Below are 21,086 nucleotides of genomic sequence, written 5' to 3' on the forward strand. Positions count from 1 at the left end.
AGTTGGAGCACAATCCCGGGTTACCAATCGTAGTTCTGAAGTGACCTGTCCTGCACATTCTGTTGTATTCGACTGTTAGAGCAATAAACACATACGTGCAGGACATACCCCTGAATCAGACTCTCAACTTCAATCGTAGATTTCACATAGTTCTCACGACCAACACACCTGATCGGGTGAGAACTAAAACCTGTAAACTGTGTTCCACATTAAGCCCCTTTAACTGAATATTTACAGAGCAAGAAGGGAATAAGTAACCACCTTGAACACCAGTAAACAGAAGGATATTTATTTAACGCAATTTACAAAAGCAAATGTTTACTGGCTTTGAACCAGTTTCATCCTACATCCCTTTCTCCATCCACCAGGACTGAGTCCTAGAAATGAGTGGATCCAGAACTAGTACACTTCATTTGTGATGTTACAGAAAGTGCTATTAAACTACTGAGGTTTTGAGATGAATCCTCAACAAGGGCATTTTCGTGAGCACCGTTGTTCAAAGAAGGTGACAAAACATTTCCATAATACAAAAAAAATTACAGTTGTCTTTTTAACAGTTCAAATACACATTTTAATTTTGTAATTGCTTTATAATACATTATTCTTTTGACAGAGTGGACATTGAAAATGAGCATTTTTTTTCTATTCGAACAATTAAGAGCGGACACTTTTGGTAGCAACTGTCAATTCACAATTGAACAGCATATTTTTCCATTTGCAGGACGTTTTTACATGGCAAACAGGATGAGAAAAGCAACCATCAAACAGAAGAGGCCCATGGCTTCAGACAAAGCGAATCCCAGAATAGCATAGGAGAAGAGCTGCTGCTTCAGAGAGGGATTCCTAGAAGAATAAAAAACAAAATCATATACATGAAAACTATTCTAGAAAATCCTTATAAACTATAGCAAATGATTATAGGCTGAGTGATTAGAAGCAAGCGGCAATTTTACCTGGCATATCCAATAATCAGACTGCCAAAGACAGTTCCAATTCCAGCACCGGATCCAGCCACTCCGACCGTGGCAGCTCCAGCTCCAATGAACTTGGCAGCAGTGTCAATGTCGCGGCTCACTGCGCTGGTCTGAAAGCTTCGCAGACACATCTGGGTGAGGGGAGACTGGGGCAGTAGAGCAGCAGGAGCCTAAAGAGAAAGAGAAACAGCAATGATTATCTGATTCATGGCATTTACTAATGAAAAATTCCTAATTCAAATGTCAGTTTTTAGTGCAAAATAGCATTTTCATTTGCCCCAGTGCTAAAAACATTGTTTGCATCAGGACTGGGAAATGCAGTGGATCCTCACATTTGCTGCATGCATAAATTAATTCAAGAATTCATTCATCAGTTACTACTCTCTAGGCTGGGTCAAAGTAGATTTAATTAATAAGTTTGTTGAAAAATATTATGGACTGATACAAATAACTGTGGAAGCAGAGGTTGGTCAAAATTCCTCTGGGTGAACATTGTGCTGGATTCATTACATTCATTGATAAAAATAAAAAGACAACCAATACCCCTGTTTTGCAAATTTAATTAGTAAACAATAAATAAAAACCATATGCATAAAATGTCTAAGAGACCCCCCCCTACCTCAGCTCAAAAAGACTTAATTAGATGAGGTGTGTTAAAAACAAGGAAAAACACTACAATGCACAAGACAAGCCCCTTAAATCTCAAGACAATCAAATACACCATAAAAGGAAAAAAAAAAGAAAAAATAATTTTAAAAAGGACAAGATTAGAGCACTTGTATTATAGCAACTTGATTTACAATAAACTGTGTTCGTACTGTGTGCTGGGTCAGTCAAGGACAACCTAACATTATTTGTTCTTGAAATATCCTTAACACTGCATAAACAGTACTCTGTAAGAACTGTTTGAAGGAAGACATACAGTATTGTTAAGTGTGTGATGGTAGCCCAATACTGTATCCCCTTGTAAAGCTTCAAATAATACTTGACAGGGACAGGATGGTCTTCTGTTCCAGTCACCATAAGGGAAAAGTAAAAAACAGAAAAAGAAAGATGGCTACTGTCTTTTAACCTTACCTCTGTTTTGACCTCTGGCCTGGACAGTACAGCAGCAGAGACTGGTCTGTACAAAGCCCGGGATCCAGAGCGGACCTAAAACACATGAAGCATTAGTTAGACAACAGGAGCAAAAGTGCCATGTGAAAGGAAACAACTGCAGAGACTTTTGAAGGGCACACAAGCAGGCCAGGATGAAGTTCAAAGTTTGTCACGTGACAAAGCAGCACGTCACTTGGACCCTTGTGCGTGTTCTGGTGTTTTGACAAAGTTATCAGCGTCACATTATTTTATTATAAAGAAATCATCATTTCATCGAAAGCATGAACGGCGTGTCTAATAACCTGCCTGCTACACAGTCTGAGCCAACATGGCGGAACTGTTTGGTGTACAGAAGATTACAGAAATATTTCCGCTCAGAGGTCAGGAGGGAGAAAAGCACAGGAGGGTTAAACACACCTATAAAAAGTACATGTTAATGAAACATACTGATTAACATTTATGTCAAATGCTTAGCTATTAACCTGCTAGCGAGCGAACTAGCTACATTTTGACCTTAAAGCAAATGTTGATTACGACCATAATCCAAATAAGGGGATATTATTAAAATAAAACCCGCGCTTTTGTGCATATATCTGGATTTATATATCTGACTTTACTCGAGTTCTGCACACATGAATAAATGAATGAATAAATGAATGAACTCGCCCTGTTTCTAGTTTAGCAGAAGGCCTCAGAATTACAATCAAAGATCCCGGATGTTAAACACTACCACAATATCTCGTCGTTAAATAACTCACCAGGGCAGGCGTGGAGACGAATTTTGCACAGGCGTACATTGTGGAATATAAAGTTTTGAGTTATTAATCCTGTTAGGATTCCAGCAGCCGGGGACTGTCTACAAGGTAAAAAGAGGGTAAGGTCAATATCAACTTCATAGCTTTATTCAGAAAAATGAAACGACTTAAAATCACATATGTGGTTAATAACAAGTGGCTAATAAACCGCACTTAATAAGAGCCGCTATAACGCGAGGATGAAGCAGGATTTACTTTATTTCTCTCCCCGCTAAATCTCTGATACTCACCAAAAGCAGAGGTCGAAACACCGGAAGCACCGCGCCTGCGCACTAGTATCTGCGACAAAACTCCCGGATGGAGATGTGACATCACGCAAGATCGTTTCTTTCAAACTTTATTTGAATGGAATATGGAACAAAATGAAGGTTTAATATAATAATAATGATTAAAAATGAAATGCATAAAGAAACACAATTGTGAAACATTACATCACATTAACATTGTGTTCGGTCACGTCATATTTCAAGTTCGTTATTATTAGCATTTTATGAATGAATGAATGATTTGGTGCAGTAGTTAGTGTTGGTGCCTCACAGCTCCCGAATGTGGTGTTTATCATGTTATTGTTTGGTGTAATTTTTCCTAAAATATAATCCAGCAGTAGGACCACCAACAAGTCTAAATTGGTCCTATTTGTGAATGAGTGTGTGTGGTGCTCTGTGAATGAATAAATCAGAATCAGGTTTATTGGCCAAGTGTGTTAACACACACAATTAATTCGGTTCCAGCTGTTAGTGACTCTCAAAGTACAGACATAAATAAAAACTATACATTCAGCTTGGACTATACAAGACAAAACAGACAAGACAAGACACAAACATACTATACAAGATAATAAACACAATGTGAGACAATATATGTTTGGAATTTTTCTTGATCTCTGTGATATTTATTCACTTGGCTGGCACTTTTATACAAAGCAAATGATAACCTTTTAAAATGGTATATTCCAAAAAAAAAAAGATGTCTCTTCTAGATCATGGTAAAGAGCTTGTTCTGACTGGCTACCCATTGTCAAAACAGCAAGCCAGTCCAGCAGACCCCAATCTTTGCCCGCTGGCAAGAGAGGGCAATGAAAAAAATGACATTGAATATGTCCTGATCCATCTCAATTCTTCCCACTGTAAAAATAATTGAAATATATAAATACATATGGAATAAATTATTTTCTTTCTTTAAAGATTTTTTAAAAGTGTGAACCACACAACCTCTTTTTTTCTTTTTAGCATTTCAGGAGTTATATCTGTGCAGGTGTGGGTGATGAATGGCTTACCAGAGCCACTGGTTTTAGGGCTGATGAGTGCTGTGGGCCTCAGTGGGTTCGATTGCTGTTATTAATGGTAAAATTCCTCAATGTTTCTACTGGTGGAATCTCTGAAGATGTACAGCGAATGATGGAACATAGTTGTTTTAAAATATAGAATTACATTGCTATGTTGACTCTGGTCCCTGAAGAAAAGCAACAATTCAGACAGAGGATTTAATAAATGCCTCAGTGCAAGATAATCTAGCAGTTATTTGATAACATTTATGGTTGATCTGAACTGCTAATTTCTCATGTCTTTTGTCGAACCGAAGAAGACAGATCAATTTGATTTACTTTAATTGTATTTGTATAATGCTTTTAAAAATGAACATTGTCAAAAAGTAGTGTTGCACAAATAAATAGACTATTAATATAAATTTTAAATGTATAAATAAGTCCCTGTAAGCTTGTCTCTAATGAGCAAGTCAGTGGCGACAATGGCAAAGACAAACTCTCTAAGATGGTATGAGGAGAAAACCTTGAGAGGAACCAGACTCAGAAGGGAACCTATCCTTATCTGGGTGAGGGTTTTATCATTGCAGCCCTAAGCCATTGTAGCAGTCTAGCTACAGTGAGTATCAGCATCAGGGTAAAACAGCCACTTCCAAAAAGAATAAAGGGACGCAATCACTGGTACCTCAGGAGCATGTTTAACTAGAAAGAGAAAGAGAAAGAGAGAGAGAGAGAGAGAGAGAGAGAGAGAGAGAGAGAGAGAGAGAGAGAGAGAGAGAGAGAGGTGATAACAGGGAGAAAGAAAAACATGCATTATTAAGCTTTTTTTTTTTTTTTTTTTACACAATAGTTAAGGACACTAAGCAGTATGATCAGAGTCTAATTAGGGTCTCCAACATCAAGCCAGAAGCTTGTAGGAGGAGCCAGAAGGTAAAAAAGACACGAGGAAGCCCTCGAATATAAGAGGGCCCACCACACCACCATCAACATACTTGCGTGAACATGTTAATGTGGGGCAGGGGGTTTGGGCAACATCATCCAAACCTCCCAGTTCACCAAAACACTATAACCATGATCCCTCCAGATCTACTCCTTTAGCTAAGAAAAAACAAATGTGTTTTCAACCAAACTTAAACACAGACTTCTTAGTTTTAAACACTAAATGGAAGGCTGTTCCATAAATGCGGGGCATGGTCTTCATTATAGGTACCAACAAAAAGCCTGCACCCTTTGATCTAAGTTGTGTTGTGTGGTTGATTCTAATGGCCCAGATGTTCATTCAGGTACTGCACCATGAGATCTATTTTATAATCAATGTCAGACTGATCAGGTCATGCATTTTGTAGTGGTTGTGGTTAAGTGGGTGGCAAATTTAAAATAAACCTAACCTCACCAATTTTTTAAAACCCAGATCACATCTCTGAATTGTCTACATTTGCATTTCATGATTTTGCAATCAAGTGAAATCACATCATGTTAACTGAAATACACATTGTAATGTTTTACGTATTTTGACTATCTCCACTAAAGACAGTCATGTCATTTGAAAACCTATTGCTAACTAGTTGGCCTCATTAATAGCTTTTTTTCCTCCTGCACTCCCTAAAACAGATAATCCATTTTTATTTCGTGACAAGAATAAAATAGATTAATGGTGGCTTACTTTTCCGCTGGTCAAACTTGAAGAAAGGAGAGATGATCCTTGAGCTGTTTGACCACCAGAGGGGGTCAAAGAGTTTAATGTGCCAACTGCTTAGGGGATCTCTGCAAGTTCTCTCACTAAACAGAGCAATTTGATACAGGAGCTTGGAAGCAAAGCCCCCCAAACCCAGCACCTCCCACCCCACACACACCTGCTCCCTTCCATGTCAGCACATAATAATAACAATAAAAAATATTAACATCAATAATAATAATAATAATAATAATAATAATAATAATAATAATAATAATAATAATTAAAGAGAAAGAAATACAAGTTTTTACAAGTCTTAAATCATTATTTTACATGTTACCTTATTTCACATTCCAAAATGTAGTGCTGCTTGTCAAGATGACGACAGAGGTTACCTGCACTTGTTTAGCATTCATGTGAATGTTTAACTACAGCTTTTGTAGATCAAACCAGCTCTAGACTAGCAGGTATGTTCAGTTATCTTTTCCAAGGGCTTTATCCACCTACCACCGCCCTCTCTCTCTTTCTCTCTTGCACTCTCTCGCTCTCTTTCTCTCTCACCCACTCTGCTCCTGAGTGAACATCTTGAGACATTGCATTTGCATGCGGCCCCCATCAAGCTGCATGCACTCAGACTGGTAATAAAAGGCATTGACCCCCTTAACCTTTATGAATTACAATTTGTGCCAGCAACACATCCTGTCAGAAGAGTGGGCACCCACAGTGCTGTGTCTGTGTGTGTGTGTGTGTGTGTGTGTGTGTGTGTGTGTGTGTGTGTGTGTGTGTGTGTGTGTGTGTATGAGGGTGTGTGTGTGTGTGTGTGTATGAGGGTGTGAGAGTAAAGGAAAGAGCATTACTGTGTGTATGTGTGTGCTGTGCAGTTGTAAGAAAAATAGGAAAAGGTTTTTACAGGCACTGGCGGACGCTGTTGACAAGCTGTGAATAGGCGTTCTGCATTCTGACAGCATGGCCAGGAGTGAGGCTACAGCAACTCTGAAGCCCCCATATGCAGCATGAACACACACACTCACACACACATACATACATCTTAACCAATCACACAGGGCAATGTTGATTTTCACTTGCTCCCATTGTAAAGTATAATACACAGACTCTATTGTATATTAGTTTTGGAACTTTCACAACACTTTTCATTATTTCAAAACTACCTATTTCATTGTAAAAGATCAAATGTTCAAGTCCCCTAAGGTAACTATTCTGACATGTTTCCTGTTTTGACATGTTTAAGCATGTTTCCTAAGTGATGCTTATTGATTGATGTAAGAAAAGAAGCCTAAATAAATGAGTCAGGTCAAGTCCAGTAGGGTTTTATTATCATTTGAACCATATATAGTACAGTACACAATAAAACGAAACATTACTTCAGAACCAAGGCTGCTACATAAAACAACATAAATTAACACTAAATTATACCAAAAAAACTAGGACAAACAAACCTACTCACAAAACTACTTAATGTGTACCACATTTAGTGCAAACAACAGAACACAGTACAGGCAGTAACACAGTCACACTGCAACACCAACCAATACACAGAAATAAAAACTAAATCTTTGTACAATCATTTAGAATGTAACCTATCCCATATTTTAATGATCATTTTAATTACATAGTACTTTTTAAATGTAATATAAACAGTATATTCCTTGAATGAATCTATAAGTGATGGTAGAAGCAGTTAACAATAAGCAAATAGTGTTTTTTCAGTCAACCATGTTTCTTTGCTATATCAGTTTTGCAATAAGATTGCTTTATACCGCCAAGTGAGCTTCTATTTTTAATTAGATGCTATTTAGGATTTAGTTATATGACACAGGGGATTTGATAAATATTAGCATTTTTGGTGGCTCTAAGATCTCCATCATTATCAACGTCATTATCATCATCATCATCATCATCATCATCAAGTCATAGGTAGATAAATAAAAACAAATTGGTATCTTTGAACCAATGATGCATTTATTACAATTACACAGAATAAAGCTGTGGTAACTGTTCCTGTGGCAGCATTAATACAAACTTTCTTTCGGCTTCTCCCATCAGGGGTCGCCACAGCAGATCATCCGCATGTTTAATTTGGCATGTTTTTACGCTGGATGCCCTTCCTAACGCAACCCTCCCCATTTATCCGGGCTTGGGACCGGCACTAAGAGTGGCTGGGGTTGGTTCCCTGACCGGGGAACCAGCGGTGAGCCGCAGCGGTGAGCGTGTCGCATCCTAACCACTAGACCACCAGGGACCCTGTGGCAGCATTAATAAATATAATAATAATAAAAATAATAATAATGAACATTTGAATGCCCATTTATATATGAATACAGGCTCATTAATATTTGTATGGGTTTAAATTTTTATCTTTTTATGTAAGTAAAAATTTTAAGTTAGTTATTTGAGATTCCTAATTTGTAAGCAATTTCTAAATCTGTTATAAACAAATCTGTGATAACTGATAGCTAAAACAATTAATTCTGCTGTTCTCCTATAGTTCTGCATTTTTTATGATGTGATTTTGAAATAGACAGCTGGGTTTCATCAGTGTGTGTAAGAGCAACTTTTATGAAACCCAGCAGGCTCTTCTCTTCAGCTTTCAACTTTTAAAGCCTTTATAGTTGTGTGTTGCTGCTTTGTGGGCATTCAGATATTTAAAAGTCATTAGTATTCACAGCATTGATTTTTTTTTTTGGACTGATCTATAAAAACCATGATGTGTGCTCTCTCTAAGAGAGACTTGAGAAATGCTGAGATGAGCAAAATTGTGTTAATTCCCTCTATTCACTAAAACAGACCTCTGTAAATCTGTAATATGTGTGCACAACTCTACCTATTGTGTGTTATAAATAATTTATGCAACATTATAATCTGTGCATCATAAATAATCTATGTACGATTATAATCTGTGCATTATAAATAATCAACGCAGAACAATAAACTGGTCAATTTGTTTAATTATTTATGATTGGCAAAAAACTGTCAAAATGGATCAGAATGGAAAAAAAACTCCATAAATGTGCATGGAAACAGGGCAGTGGTAGCACAGTGTTTAAGACACTGGACAACTGCTCAGAAGGTTGTTTTGAAATCTTAGCATAGCCAAGCTACCAATGCTGGGCCCTTGAGCAAGGTCCTTAACCCTCAAGTGCTCAAATGTATAAATGTGTTCAATGTGAGCTGCTTTGCATCTTTCGCCATGCCAAATATTTTTAAATATCACTATCTCTGGCAAACCTGTCTAGTCATCTGCTAATAAGCCACAAGTTGTACACAGTTCTTCGCCGATTTGCATGTAAATATCTAATAATTGCATATTAACCAGAATCAGCCATCCAGCAGCTCAAAATAATAATAAAAAAAAAAAACAGATGAATTTGTTTAATTAGTTTGTCACATGATTTGTGTTACTTACTGTATATGCAAATATATGTGGACTTCTTACTAGGCCAATCTATTAATGATCAAATAATTGTATATTCAGCATTGTATTTTTCCTAACAACATTCAGCTAAGGTGATATTGAGAATCAAATACTGAAAAAAAATGAGCTATAGCTTCTTTATGTTCTCTTAATGAAAGCTGACTTGGCATTTTATTAGGTATCAGCAATCACCCAACAATTTGCAAGTCCCCGGAAGAGTGGCAAAGCAGTAAAACTACACCAAACTGCCAGTAGCCCACAGCAGTGAACATACGTCCTACTGATGTATGTTTATGACAAAATAATAAAATGGGGCCAAAAGGTCATATTCACAGATTGTGCTTGGATGCACGCCACATAAATTTCACCACAAAAAGAAGAGAGCTGTGGAATGCTTACATCTTCATCAGCCTGCAACAGACGTTCCCAATACTGCACAAATAGAACAGTGTGTGCATCTCACCTGCAAAACCTTCTACTGCACATTAAAATGTTTATGTTCTCCCTTAATGCAAAACAATTATGTCAATGCAATCTGCCTAAGTAAAGTGGGTTATTGTCAACAGACACTTCACAGTCATTCTCTGAATGAGTCTTTACACCTCTTTGTCTGGGAGGTGGGTAGTGCGGAGGGAGACTATTCTCGCATATCGACATAAACCAGCCCCTCAGGAGCTATAAAACGTCTTTAACTGCAAACTGGAAATACTCAGGCATAATAATGGCCACATCACAAAGTGAATCATCAAGCCAATCTATGTGGTCCATCCATTATATTTCCACTCATAGGGTAGATATAGAGAGAAAACTCTCAAGACAGTTGTCACCTGGCAAGCAATTATATATATATATATATATATATATATATATATATATATATATATATATATATATATATATATATATATATATATATATAGAGAGAGAGAGAGAGAGAGAGAGAGAGAGAGATAACATTTTATAAAAAATTATTTCTATTCGGTGTAAATGGAATCGAATAGGTTGCAAGGTTTAAAGCAAACACCAGCATATGACTTGGCTCTCATAAAAATGAAAGCTTCCGTCTACTGCTTTTCCCCCTAGTTTTTCTGCTCTTCTGCTCACCATCAATAGTGGCAGTTTTGTGGCAGTCTTCATAAGTGTGTCTGCAAGCCTGGAGGCAGCAGTGTACGGGTGCAGGAGCATAGATGACGGGGGTAGCAGAGCGATGATTGGTTTACAGATGTGCGCTTCCTCCCTTGTCTTCAAGGTCAGCTGGATTTACACTCTCATAGTCATGCTTATAGCTGTTTAATCTCCGACAGCGCAGGCTGATTAAAATGCTTCCATAATGGAAGACGTCTGACCTTTCTATTCTTCACTTCGGGCACATGAACACATCAACACCTGACATGCACACGCAGACAGACGTGCACACACATGCATGTGTACACGCACCTAAACCCCCCACCACACACAACCAGACATGTTTTCAAAGACATCTGGGGAAATGAGAAAGACAGCCAGGACGTGTAATAGGAATGTTCAGTTAAGCAGCACTGCACATGGTAGTAGGCAGGATGTTGGTCTGTCTATCTTTGTATTTGAAGCCTCTCAAATATATAGCAAGACTTAAACAGAATACATCACATATGGTGTGTATATTACTGTTTTTTCTGAACTGATGCAGTATTCCATGGTGCTTAAAAAGAAGCAGAACATGTTTATAGGTACTAGGGGCTCATTTGAAAGATCAGGTGTCATTAATGTGGCCGTCACAGTAATGTCCTCTCTAGGCTGTCCTGATTTTATTAGCCTGATCACGTGCTATAGTGAAAGGAGAGGAAAAGAGAGAGAGAGAACAGAGTGTGTGAGAGAGAGAAAGAGAGAGCAAACGAGCGAGCGAGCGAGAGAGAGAGAGAGAGAGAGAGAGAGAGAGAGAGAGAGAGAGAGAGAGAGAGAGAGACTGTGCTGCAGGCCGGGAGCTTTAGGATGTCAGTAGCAGATGCCCAACTCAGCGAGTTCCGGAATGCTCAATTAGTCGGTTTTATAGGCTCCATTAATACGCATTAATTTTCTCTCCCTAGATATGAGCCAGCTGAATGAAGCCAGGCTGCTCTGCATAACTCTGCGAAAGATGGGTCTCTTTGAGCGGACTTGTATGCATAAACATATGCAGGGATGTGTACCAAGCAAATATTGAGGATCGCTATTGTGGCTGACACAGACACAAAATTCAGAATCCCTATCAGATCAGAATTTTTGCTGTTTTCTATCATAAATATCTCATCAACTATTTATAGCTTACGAATTCTTTGTGATTTTGAGTTGAGTCTTAAGCTGAGGATGTAGAGCAAGACCAGTATAGCCCTCCAGTAAAGGCTATACTAAAGACCTCTACAGTGAACAAGACTTAAATTCCATAGGTTTGCACAAATGTATAAATGAAAAGGTGGTATCAATTTGCTATAATCTGCTAATAAAACATAGTTTTACTGTACTTTTTTATGATAGGTATCTGAATTAAATTGACTTACACAATACAGCTCCTGCATGGGAACAAAAAACAACGTTTCCTATACAGAAGCTTGAGAAGAGTTAGTTTAGTTAGTAAGAACATGCTTGCAATGTTTTAGCCAGACCACTTTAACTACATTGCAAAAGGGACAAAGCTAAATGCAGTATCCGGATCCACACAAGAAATGAAAAAGAAAAAGAAAAGGAAGAAAAATGCCTGCGTTAATTATTAGATCCCTTGCTGATTTTGTTTGTTTACCCCCTTACAAAGAAAGAGAGAGAGGGAATATATATATATATATATATATATATATATATATATATATATATATATATATATATATATATATATATATATATATATATATATATACTGTATATACAAATTAATTTAGAACCTTTCTTTAATGTTTTTTTTAATTGATTATATATATATATATATATATATATATATATATATATATATATATATATATATATATATATATATATATATATATATATAAATAAATCAATTAAAAAAACATTAAAGAAAGGTTCTAAATTCATTTGTATTTGATCGAGTGATATAAGTATTTGATCCCGTACAAAATTAGCAACAATTCTGACTCCCACACATCCTGTCTCTTTAGGAAAGAACTTATAACTAATATAACTAATATTAACTTCTTATGTGTATAAAAGACACCTGACACAGAATCAACCTCTTCCATTCAAACCTCTCCACCACCATGGGAAGGACCAAAGAGCTGTCAAGGGATGTCGGGGACAAGATTGTAGACCTTCACAAGGCTGGAATAGGCTACAAGGCCATCAGATTGTTGCCTTGGCATGGCCCCGTTCATGTGGTGAGGTCTTCTTGTTCCCTTAGCAGAAAAACAGCCCCAAAGCAGAATGTTTATTTCTCCATGTACTGTATGAAAGTGGCGATGGTGTTCTTGGGGTCATATTTTGCAAGTCAGGCAAGTCAGGTTTCTAGCCAAAGAGCTCAATTTTGGTCTCATCTGACCACATCACATTCTCCCAAGCCTTTTCTGAATTATTCAGTTGTTCATTGGCAAACTTTAGATGGGCCAGTTCATGTGCATTCCTGAGCAGAAATACCTTTTTTTGTTGCCAATGTTTTTTTGGTGACTGTGGTCCCAGCTCCCTTGAGATAATTAACAAGCTCCTGGGATCTTGCATGGAGCTCCAGAGTGAGGAGATTGACTTATCTTGTATGTCTTTTATTTTTAAATAATTAAAAATGCCAACAGTGGTCTCTTTCTTACCAAGCTTTTTGCTGATGGCCTTGTAACCCATTCCAGCCTTGTGCAGATATACAATCTTGTCCCTGACATCCTTTTAAAGCTCTTTGGTCTTGCCCATTGTGGTGGAGAGGTTTGAATGGAAGAGGTTGATTCTGTGACTGGTGTCTTTTATACACATAATGAGTTAATATTAGGAGTTCTTTCTTAAAAAGACAGAATTCTTGTTAGTTGGTAGGGGATCAAATACTTATTTCACTCGATCAAATACCAATACCAAATACCAAATACCAAATTTATATGTAATATGAACTTTTTTTCTGGATTTTTTAAAATATTTTTTTCTCTCTCTGTTCAAATAAACCTACCATAGCATTCTAGACTTTTTCTCTGTAAGGGGTACATTTACAAAATCAGCAGGGGATCAAATAATAATTTCCCCCACTGTGTTTGACTGGCAATATTCAAGCCTATTTGGTCCTGTGATTTAAAGCGATCAAGTGAATGCAGAGACCCCTATAAAGCACTAATGAATCTGATCAGAATGACCTAGCCTTGAGACCGCTAAAAAGTCATTTAGCTATTATTCATCTAAGTGCTATTATACTGGAATGAAGTGAATGGCAACCTTGACAGGCTAGTAAACAAATTATGAGGAACACAAGCCCTCTATAAAGGCTGACCCCAAGGGCACAGAGCCAGGGAAACAGCACACACATAAAACACACACACACACACACACACACACACACACACACACACACACACACACACACACACACACACACACACACACACACACACAATTAAACATGTTGAAATATCTGAAGTGATACAACAGGAAAGGAAATCAATTAAAAATATATGGCTTTAGCAACTAAAAACTGAAAACCTTTTTCTTCCAGATGTTGTGACTGGATATCATAAAAAAAAAAAAAAAGATTTTCATGATGCACAGTAGCTCACACAGAAAGACATATATTTAAACAGTAAAAACTATTTCCATGAGTAAATGAGTAAAAACTAATGCCAAATGAAGTAATGCAGACTCTAGGCTCTCTACTTCATCTCAGCTCCATACCCTTAAATCTGTCATGGTGTCAGGACCTGCGGTGCTGGCGACCTCACATGACCCTTGTGTGTGAGAAAAAACGGTGACACTTTGTTGTTCGCGCCGGTAGGTTTCACCTGCTAAAAGCCTTGCCATCAACCACCAGCAGAGAAATCACTCACTCAGTGATCAACTACCTGTTCTCTGGGTCACATGCATCCATTCATGTGCACCATACTAATTCCAAACAAATGTGCCCTGTCTGGATTGTGTCAGTGTCAGCATGCAGGCCTTTTCATGAGTTCAGGTGAGTGGTCAATAAACGCTTTCATTCCAGGCCTTCAGGACAGATTTATATAACAGGCAATTAAGAATGTGGGGGGTCCGAAAGTGTTGGGAGGTCACAACACAGGAAGACACACAGATATTAAAGAATTCAAAAAAAGAAGGTTTCACGGAAAACTCCAAGCACAGCAATTACGCTGCAAACTGAGGAACTGTAGCAAATTAATGAGGTGATTCTGAGATTATTCTGAATAACAAGAAGCTTTCTGCAGACACACACTGTAATATCACCATTTGTTACCGATAAAAAAATTGAAAACGATGAGAAGACATTTTTTCTGTTTTAAATTAAAACCAGGAGGGAGCATTTTGGCCATAATATGAAATAAATGAATGCAATCACTATGTAGGAAAATGGTTGTTTTACAGAAGAAAAATTTTTTAAATTAGAAGTAATGGGTGCATATTGCAGAATTGCTATAGCCCCATTATTAGTCACAGGCTTCAGTAAATAGAAGCTGTCTGCTGATTTCTAAACCAATTCCTCCCTGTGCTAAAGCAGAAAAATTAAACACCAATCAAAGTCCATTTCTATCATCATAATTCCTGATAGCAAGCCTCACCTTTCCCCGTGCAGCATTTAACCCTCTAACAAATCTCACACTTTATTGACCGTCTCAATTTGTTGCCTTTCATATTTCATATTTATGGCCCGCCTCAGCACAATCCCGTTTCTTTTTAAATAGGTATCCACCGCACCATTTCTGATATGCAGCATAATTTATTAGACGTGGAAATATGGGCATGCTGGCCTGAATCACGCCCTAATTGATGGCAGCGGGAAGCTGCTGCTGCTCCTGGAAATCATCCGCTCCATCCTTTGCCTCTCTCTGCATCCATCCACATTTATAGCACTGTGTTACTGCATATTTAACAATCTACCATAGTATACTATTTTAAAGCACACCATTTAGTAAATAGCTAGTAGTGGCTTTGGTTGTAGCCATAGGTTTTAATAAATTGTGTATTTTGGTATACTATTTAGCACACTATTTTATGTTTTCAGATGTAGATGGCGATTATAGTAGAGATTTCACAGTAACAGGGGAGGCTACTATAATTATACTATTTAGTAGTATGTGATTTTATTTTGTTGAATACTACAACCAAAAAAATATTTAAAAAAATCAGGAGAGCAATTATGTAACAATAAAAAGGGGTGCTGCGATTGACCGGCAGTGTGTTAACCATGTTTCATGTTGGCAGGGAGAGCTGTAAGTTACGCAGAATCCTAATTGAACGGAGGCTGCTTAACACAGCCGTGCTACGCTCTGCTCCCCTGAGTGCCATTTCAACAGCAGCACACGATAAGCCACCATTACAAGACATAAAATGGACCCATAACAAAAAAATAAAAACCCAAAAAAACATAATACAGAGGAGTTGCAGTAAGGCGGTGTGTGAATAACAGACCGGGCTAGCGCAAGAATTAATGCAAAGTTTATAGCCTAAGGATTTCTGTGTTAGCTTGCGTCAAACCTAGAGCTGAGAGGACACATACATTAGCGAGGCCAGTGTAAGTCTATAGAAAAACATTACTGCCTTTAATACTTTAACAAATAATGTAAACAGACATCATGACAGGTACCAAAACAGTGAAATAGTCAAGCTGGCTTATGGAAAAAAATTACTACATAGCTACAAATAATGCACCCTCATTCTTGTTTTTAAGAAAATAATTTAATTAAAAAATACATAATTGTGCATTAATTAAACTTAGAATAAATTCGTAATTATAACTAATCTGTACTGTATATGTATATCAGTTTATTTATCTGCGCATTTGCTAGTATTTGCACTTCTGGTAGATGCTAAACTGCATTCCATTGTTGTGTACCTGTACTATGCAATGACAAAAAAGCTGTATCTATCTATCTACAGACAGTTTACTAGTTTATTTGAGTTTATGCTTATGGAGTATATGTTGGCTGGACTGGTTAAACTTGATAGCATTAGGCTTGTTACCAAGCTAATATTAGAAACATTTGCTATGATTTACTATGTTATTACCATAATATTTTCTTCAACTATTGTATTATTATCAAATTTACCAAAGATTGATAATATGTTTATTATTATAGAGAATTATATTTCCTTTATTTATTGGAAGAGAATAGTCTAAATATGGGCTAAATTTTGTTATTAAAAAGATGTGCATATACAGCAGGTTCCTGACAAACAGAGCCTTTTCATTGGTTATGTTGGTGTATTGTGTGTTCGAGTGATATGAGGTGGTTTATTTTTGAAAATTGTTTTCCCTAACTCTTTGTGTCACTGATTTTATGCTTAAAAGAATTTCTCAATTCATTCTCAAAATACCACATTTCTGAAACATTCAGACTGAATATTCTTGCTTATTTTTGCTATTGTTGCTGTCTTCAGGCATGACCTGACAAGATGCCAGACAGAAAGCAATATGTGTGAATGCATGTTTTTTTCTGTTTGGTCTTGTGTTGTGATTAAACGTGCATGTGTAAAAAACAGAGAGAATCAAACAGATGGTAGAATACAGCTCTCAAATGAGTCCAATATTATTTCCAGTGATTTACTGGGAAGCTATTGAGGGAGTCCTCGTTTGTGTTTTACAGTAAGTGTAGCCATGTACTGTGTATATAATTGCGTATAATTTCAGCGGACTATGTTGTGGAAAATTGCATTTAGGTGTAAATTGATCATTGATAGACTGCTATTGAGAGAAGAGAAAGAAGTATTCTTGATGCAGTTTCCTCCTGCTTCAGCTGACTGTGATAAGCTGTAACATCTTCTAATTCCAGCAGGTAGAATGACATTTTTTTCAATTTGCTCCCACTGACTAAAGCCATGATGAATGGCTGAATGGTTCATTTCCTTACACCTTTTCTTGCTAACCTCGCCTGACAGCTTATATATTGCCTCCCTAGTAATTTTCTTGACAATAATTGCTAGGCAGAGACCTGCCTTTAACAGGGTTCCTCACCACCCTCTGTAGGTGAGAAAATGCAATTACAGACATGATAAGCACGCGGCATGACTGACCAGCAGCATCTGCCATCTTCATTCCCAAACCTCTCCCGTTGCCATTAACAGAAACCCAGCAGCAAACGAACACCCTAAAACGTTTTCTCTAATAAAATGTTAATTAAAAGTTATGAAGGAATTTCATTGATTAACAGCATCAGTGATTAAAATGCACGTCTGGCATTTATTCCTTGGCTCACAGTTTTGTTCCCCCTGTAGGTTGTGCGTATTGATGAAGCAGCCTGATGAATGCTGATATGAGCGAGTGCTGATGGAGTGATCATATTGCACACAGCACCAGGTTCGAGCAGGACCAGCTGGAAAGACTGGCTCCGGTGGGACTGCACATTTCACAGCTACCTCTGGTGTACACGTTTTAGAAACCTCGCCTAACAACTCTAATGACTGATATTTTATGCTGCGCTGCAGTGCTTTATTTGCGCTTCTGTGTTCTTCACTTAAAGCATCGACTAATCATCAACCTAATTGATGCTGCTCATTTCGGTAGAAATCTTTCAGAGTTTGCATTTGGTGCAGGCACTGAACATTAATTGAAAGGATTATTAGGTTTTAGGTTGTAGAAGCCACATGGGATTCTGCCTTCTAATGTTGGTGTCAAAGTGCTGCAAACAGCATGAGTGAGGAGAAAACAGGTAATTCAGTCATAATCAACAAACTGCAGTTCCTGTAGAATGGTCCAATACCTGGCATTGGCCAGCTTGTGCTAAATTAGAATTCACAGTGGGCTGACATTCTCGTTACTACAACCTCTACAGGTAATCAGTGTACAGGGAGAAGGCAAAAATGATGTGGGCAAGGCTTTGAATATCAGTGATGAGCATGAGGATAAGAGAAAGCAAGGATATGTCAATGCTAAACCAGTAATTAGAGCAAGGCACAGAACAAATTTGGTAACAAGGCCATGCAGCCTTTTAGCTCACATAGCAGCAAGTCAAAGTCAGCCAATGACAGAGGTTTGATGGGAGTTTAACAGTTTTTAAATCATTTACCAAGACAAGGTAAGGGAAAAGGTGCCGGAGACAGCACACTGATAAATGCTCTCTTCGATGATGTTCGGGGCAGGAGAGAACAGCTCAGTTCACTCACCTGTTCTTACTCATTCTGTCATCAATCTGAGACAAGATTTATTGCCAAAGAGAATGTGTAATTACACAAGGGATATAATAGTCCTGTATACCAATATAATTACAGCATATATGCTAATTAGAAAAAGTAGATTATCTGTGGGATTGGGTGTCAATGATCCTGTTCACTATTCACCAGTTGTCCTTCCTTGAACCAGTTTTGGTAGGTATTAATCACTGCAGATCCAGTTTTCACACTTTGCCCTAAGAACTGACTGTTTACCTGCAGCCAAACTTAATAAATGTTATTCACATTGCCTGTCAGTGAGTTTAATAATAAAGCTGATTGGTGTGTATATGTACATGTGTATTGTGTATATACAATGCTCATGCTTTCCTGCAATGTATGTATCATATATTGGGATAATTTTCATGCTCCAACGGTGTGTGCTTGCAAGATATATCTAAAACATGAGGATTTCTTTTAGTGAAAATTGCAAATAAGAGCAGTTTTGATGTCATGAGATCAAGGAACTGCCTATGAAGCTTAAGAGCTTGTTAGGAGGAATAAAGATTGAGAAGTATATAAATAAGCAATACTCCTAAGGAAACTCCTTAGGAGACCTGGGAAATACACTGATAGAAAGTGGAACAATACAATACAGACCAGACCCTACCAAGATCAGTCTAAACTTTGTATCCAGGTAAGAAGAGCTTTTTTCATCTCTGACAATAAAGGACAATAAAGCTATTTGGTTTAAAGCCAATGCATAATTTTTTGGTGCAAACCAAATACAGCCCAACACCTATGAAACCCCATTCTGTAATCAGGCACATTGCTGGGCACATTATGCTTTCAGGTTGTTTTTCAGCAAGAAGTAAAGGTAAATGGTATGACAAACATCAGTAAATTGTTGCAGAGAAAGTGTTCCAATCAAAAAGTCTAGACTTGAAAATCTATTGCATGACCAGAAAATTGCTGTTCACCAACATTCTTTGTCTAATTTGGCAAAGCTAGAGAAAATCTGCATTGCAGAATCGAAGAAAACGGCAAAATCAAAATGTGCAAAGCCGAGACAAAGCAAACCTGTAATTGCTGCAAAAGAACAATGCACACTGAGAGGGTGTATATTTATCAGTTAGGCAGATTTAGATTTAGATTTAGATTTAAATAATTCTCAGAACATAGTATATCTATTTAGCAAACATATATAAGTGAAATAAAGTCGTTTAACATTGCTTACATTGATATGATGGACGACTGCAGGATAAGACTGAAATAAATGCCACTGCAGTGTTATACATCATTTGACTGTATCGAGTCATGTAAATTGTAAGTAGCTCCCGTAATATATCACATCATACCTCTGTGATAATTTAAAACAATGTCTCTGTGAACATTTAAGACAGTGTCACTTAACATCTATGTAGTAAATAGTGCTTGTCGGTCTTGGAACTTTAATCACTGTGCTGCTTACTAAAAGCATAAAATCTCCACTCTTAGAGTCACTAATAGGTTAAAGTGTTTCTCGTCCTGTTAAATGGTACAGCCTTATAGAAGATCTGCAGTGTTACTGCAGTTAGTGCTGTGTTATCTACTGTGCAGCTTCATTTAGACCTGCTAATTAGCTAATTAGCTGGTGGTTAAAAGTGATATGAATGGCTCATCAATCTTCTCATCACTAAAAATAAACACCCAGCATCAGAACAGCATGAATTATTAAAATGTAGACGGTGGAGGGCAGTAAGAGATCTGACGAGAGAGCTGATCACAATGAACCAGAGCCTAGGGACTCTCTCTCGCTTTTACTCTCTCTCTTTTTTTCCTTCCTTCACTTTGGCCTCATAACACTTTATTTTACATGCAGATGGTTCAATCAACTGTAGCCTAGTAAAGCATATTTAGAGTATATTATTTGTTACAGTAATGCCTAATAAAGTGTTGATGTTTATGGATATATAACATGTTTCATTACTAAGAAGAAATTATTTGGTTATCCCTAACTCTATTACTTCACTATTTATATAAATGTATCAGTCACATTTTGTGATCAGTATGTTTCAGGAGTAAATTTCAAGCTTATCTGCACAATACCAACATAACTAGAAGTGAAAGTATTACTCACCATACTATCAGAAGGGAATAAATTTGTACAAGTCAAGTCAAGTCAAGAAGCTTTTATTGTCATTTCAACCATATATAGCTGACGCATTACTCAGTAAAATGAAACAACGTGCTACATACCCTGGTGCTACATACAACAGCAATCAACAACAATCACAGAAAACAAAAACACAGGGCTGTGTCCTTGCCACATAAAGTGCATGTGTGCAACCTGGTGCAAACAGTTCAAAGACAATACAGGACAGTGCAAGACAAATACACAAAACACAAAATACACAATTAAAAATAGCTCCACCAGTAAACCTGTTGTAAAGAGACGTAAAGTGAACAGTAACAAAAATTTAAATGAAATGTTGTGCAAAGAGCAATAGCAGCAATCCAGAAAAGATGCACAACAACAGCATGTAAACAGTTTATGGTAATGAAGTGATGTAATGTGAGTGGTGCTGAAGACATGGGTGTGCGAATTAAGTACGAGTGTCTG

General features: G+C 37.3%; 1 protein-coding gene across 2 annotated transcripts; it reads right to left on the minus strand.

Moving 5' to 3' along the window:
• Positions 1–273: 273 nt before the first annotated feature.
• On the minus strand, positions 274–3,223 carry atp5mc3a (ATP synthase membrane subunit c locus 3a). 2 transcript variants are annotated; one of them, XM_083538153.1, is made up of 5 exons: positions 3,118–3,223; positions 2,831–2,928; positions 2,052–2,126; positions 954–1,144; positions 274–843 (listed from the first exon to the last, which is right to left on the minus strand). In XM_083538153.1, the coding sequence occupies exons 2-5, from the start codon at positions 2,867–2,869 to the stop codon at positions 729–731; spliced, it is 420 nt and encodes a 139-aa protein (XP_083394279.1). In that variant the 5' UTR covers positions 2,870–2,928; positions 3,118–3,223; the 3' UTR covers positions 274–728. The 2 variants fall into 2 exon arrangements, with proteins under 2 accessions (XP_083394279.1, XP_083394280.1); XM_083538154.1 differs by having other exon boundaries at positions 3,083–3,126.
• Between the last annotated feature and the right edge of the window lie 17,863 nt (positions 3,224–21,086).

The sequence above is a fragment of the Silurus aristotelis genome (genome assembly GCF_946808225.1).
Source record: "Silurus aristotelis genome assembly, chromosome: 3".
In the NCBI taxonomy this organism is placed as follows: Eukaryota; Metazoa; Chordata; class Actinopteri; order Siluriformes; family Siluridae; genus Silurus; species Silurus aristotelis.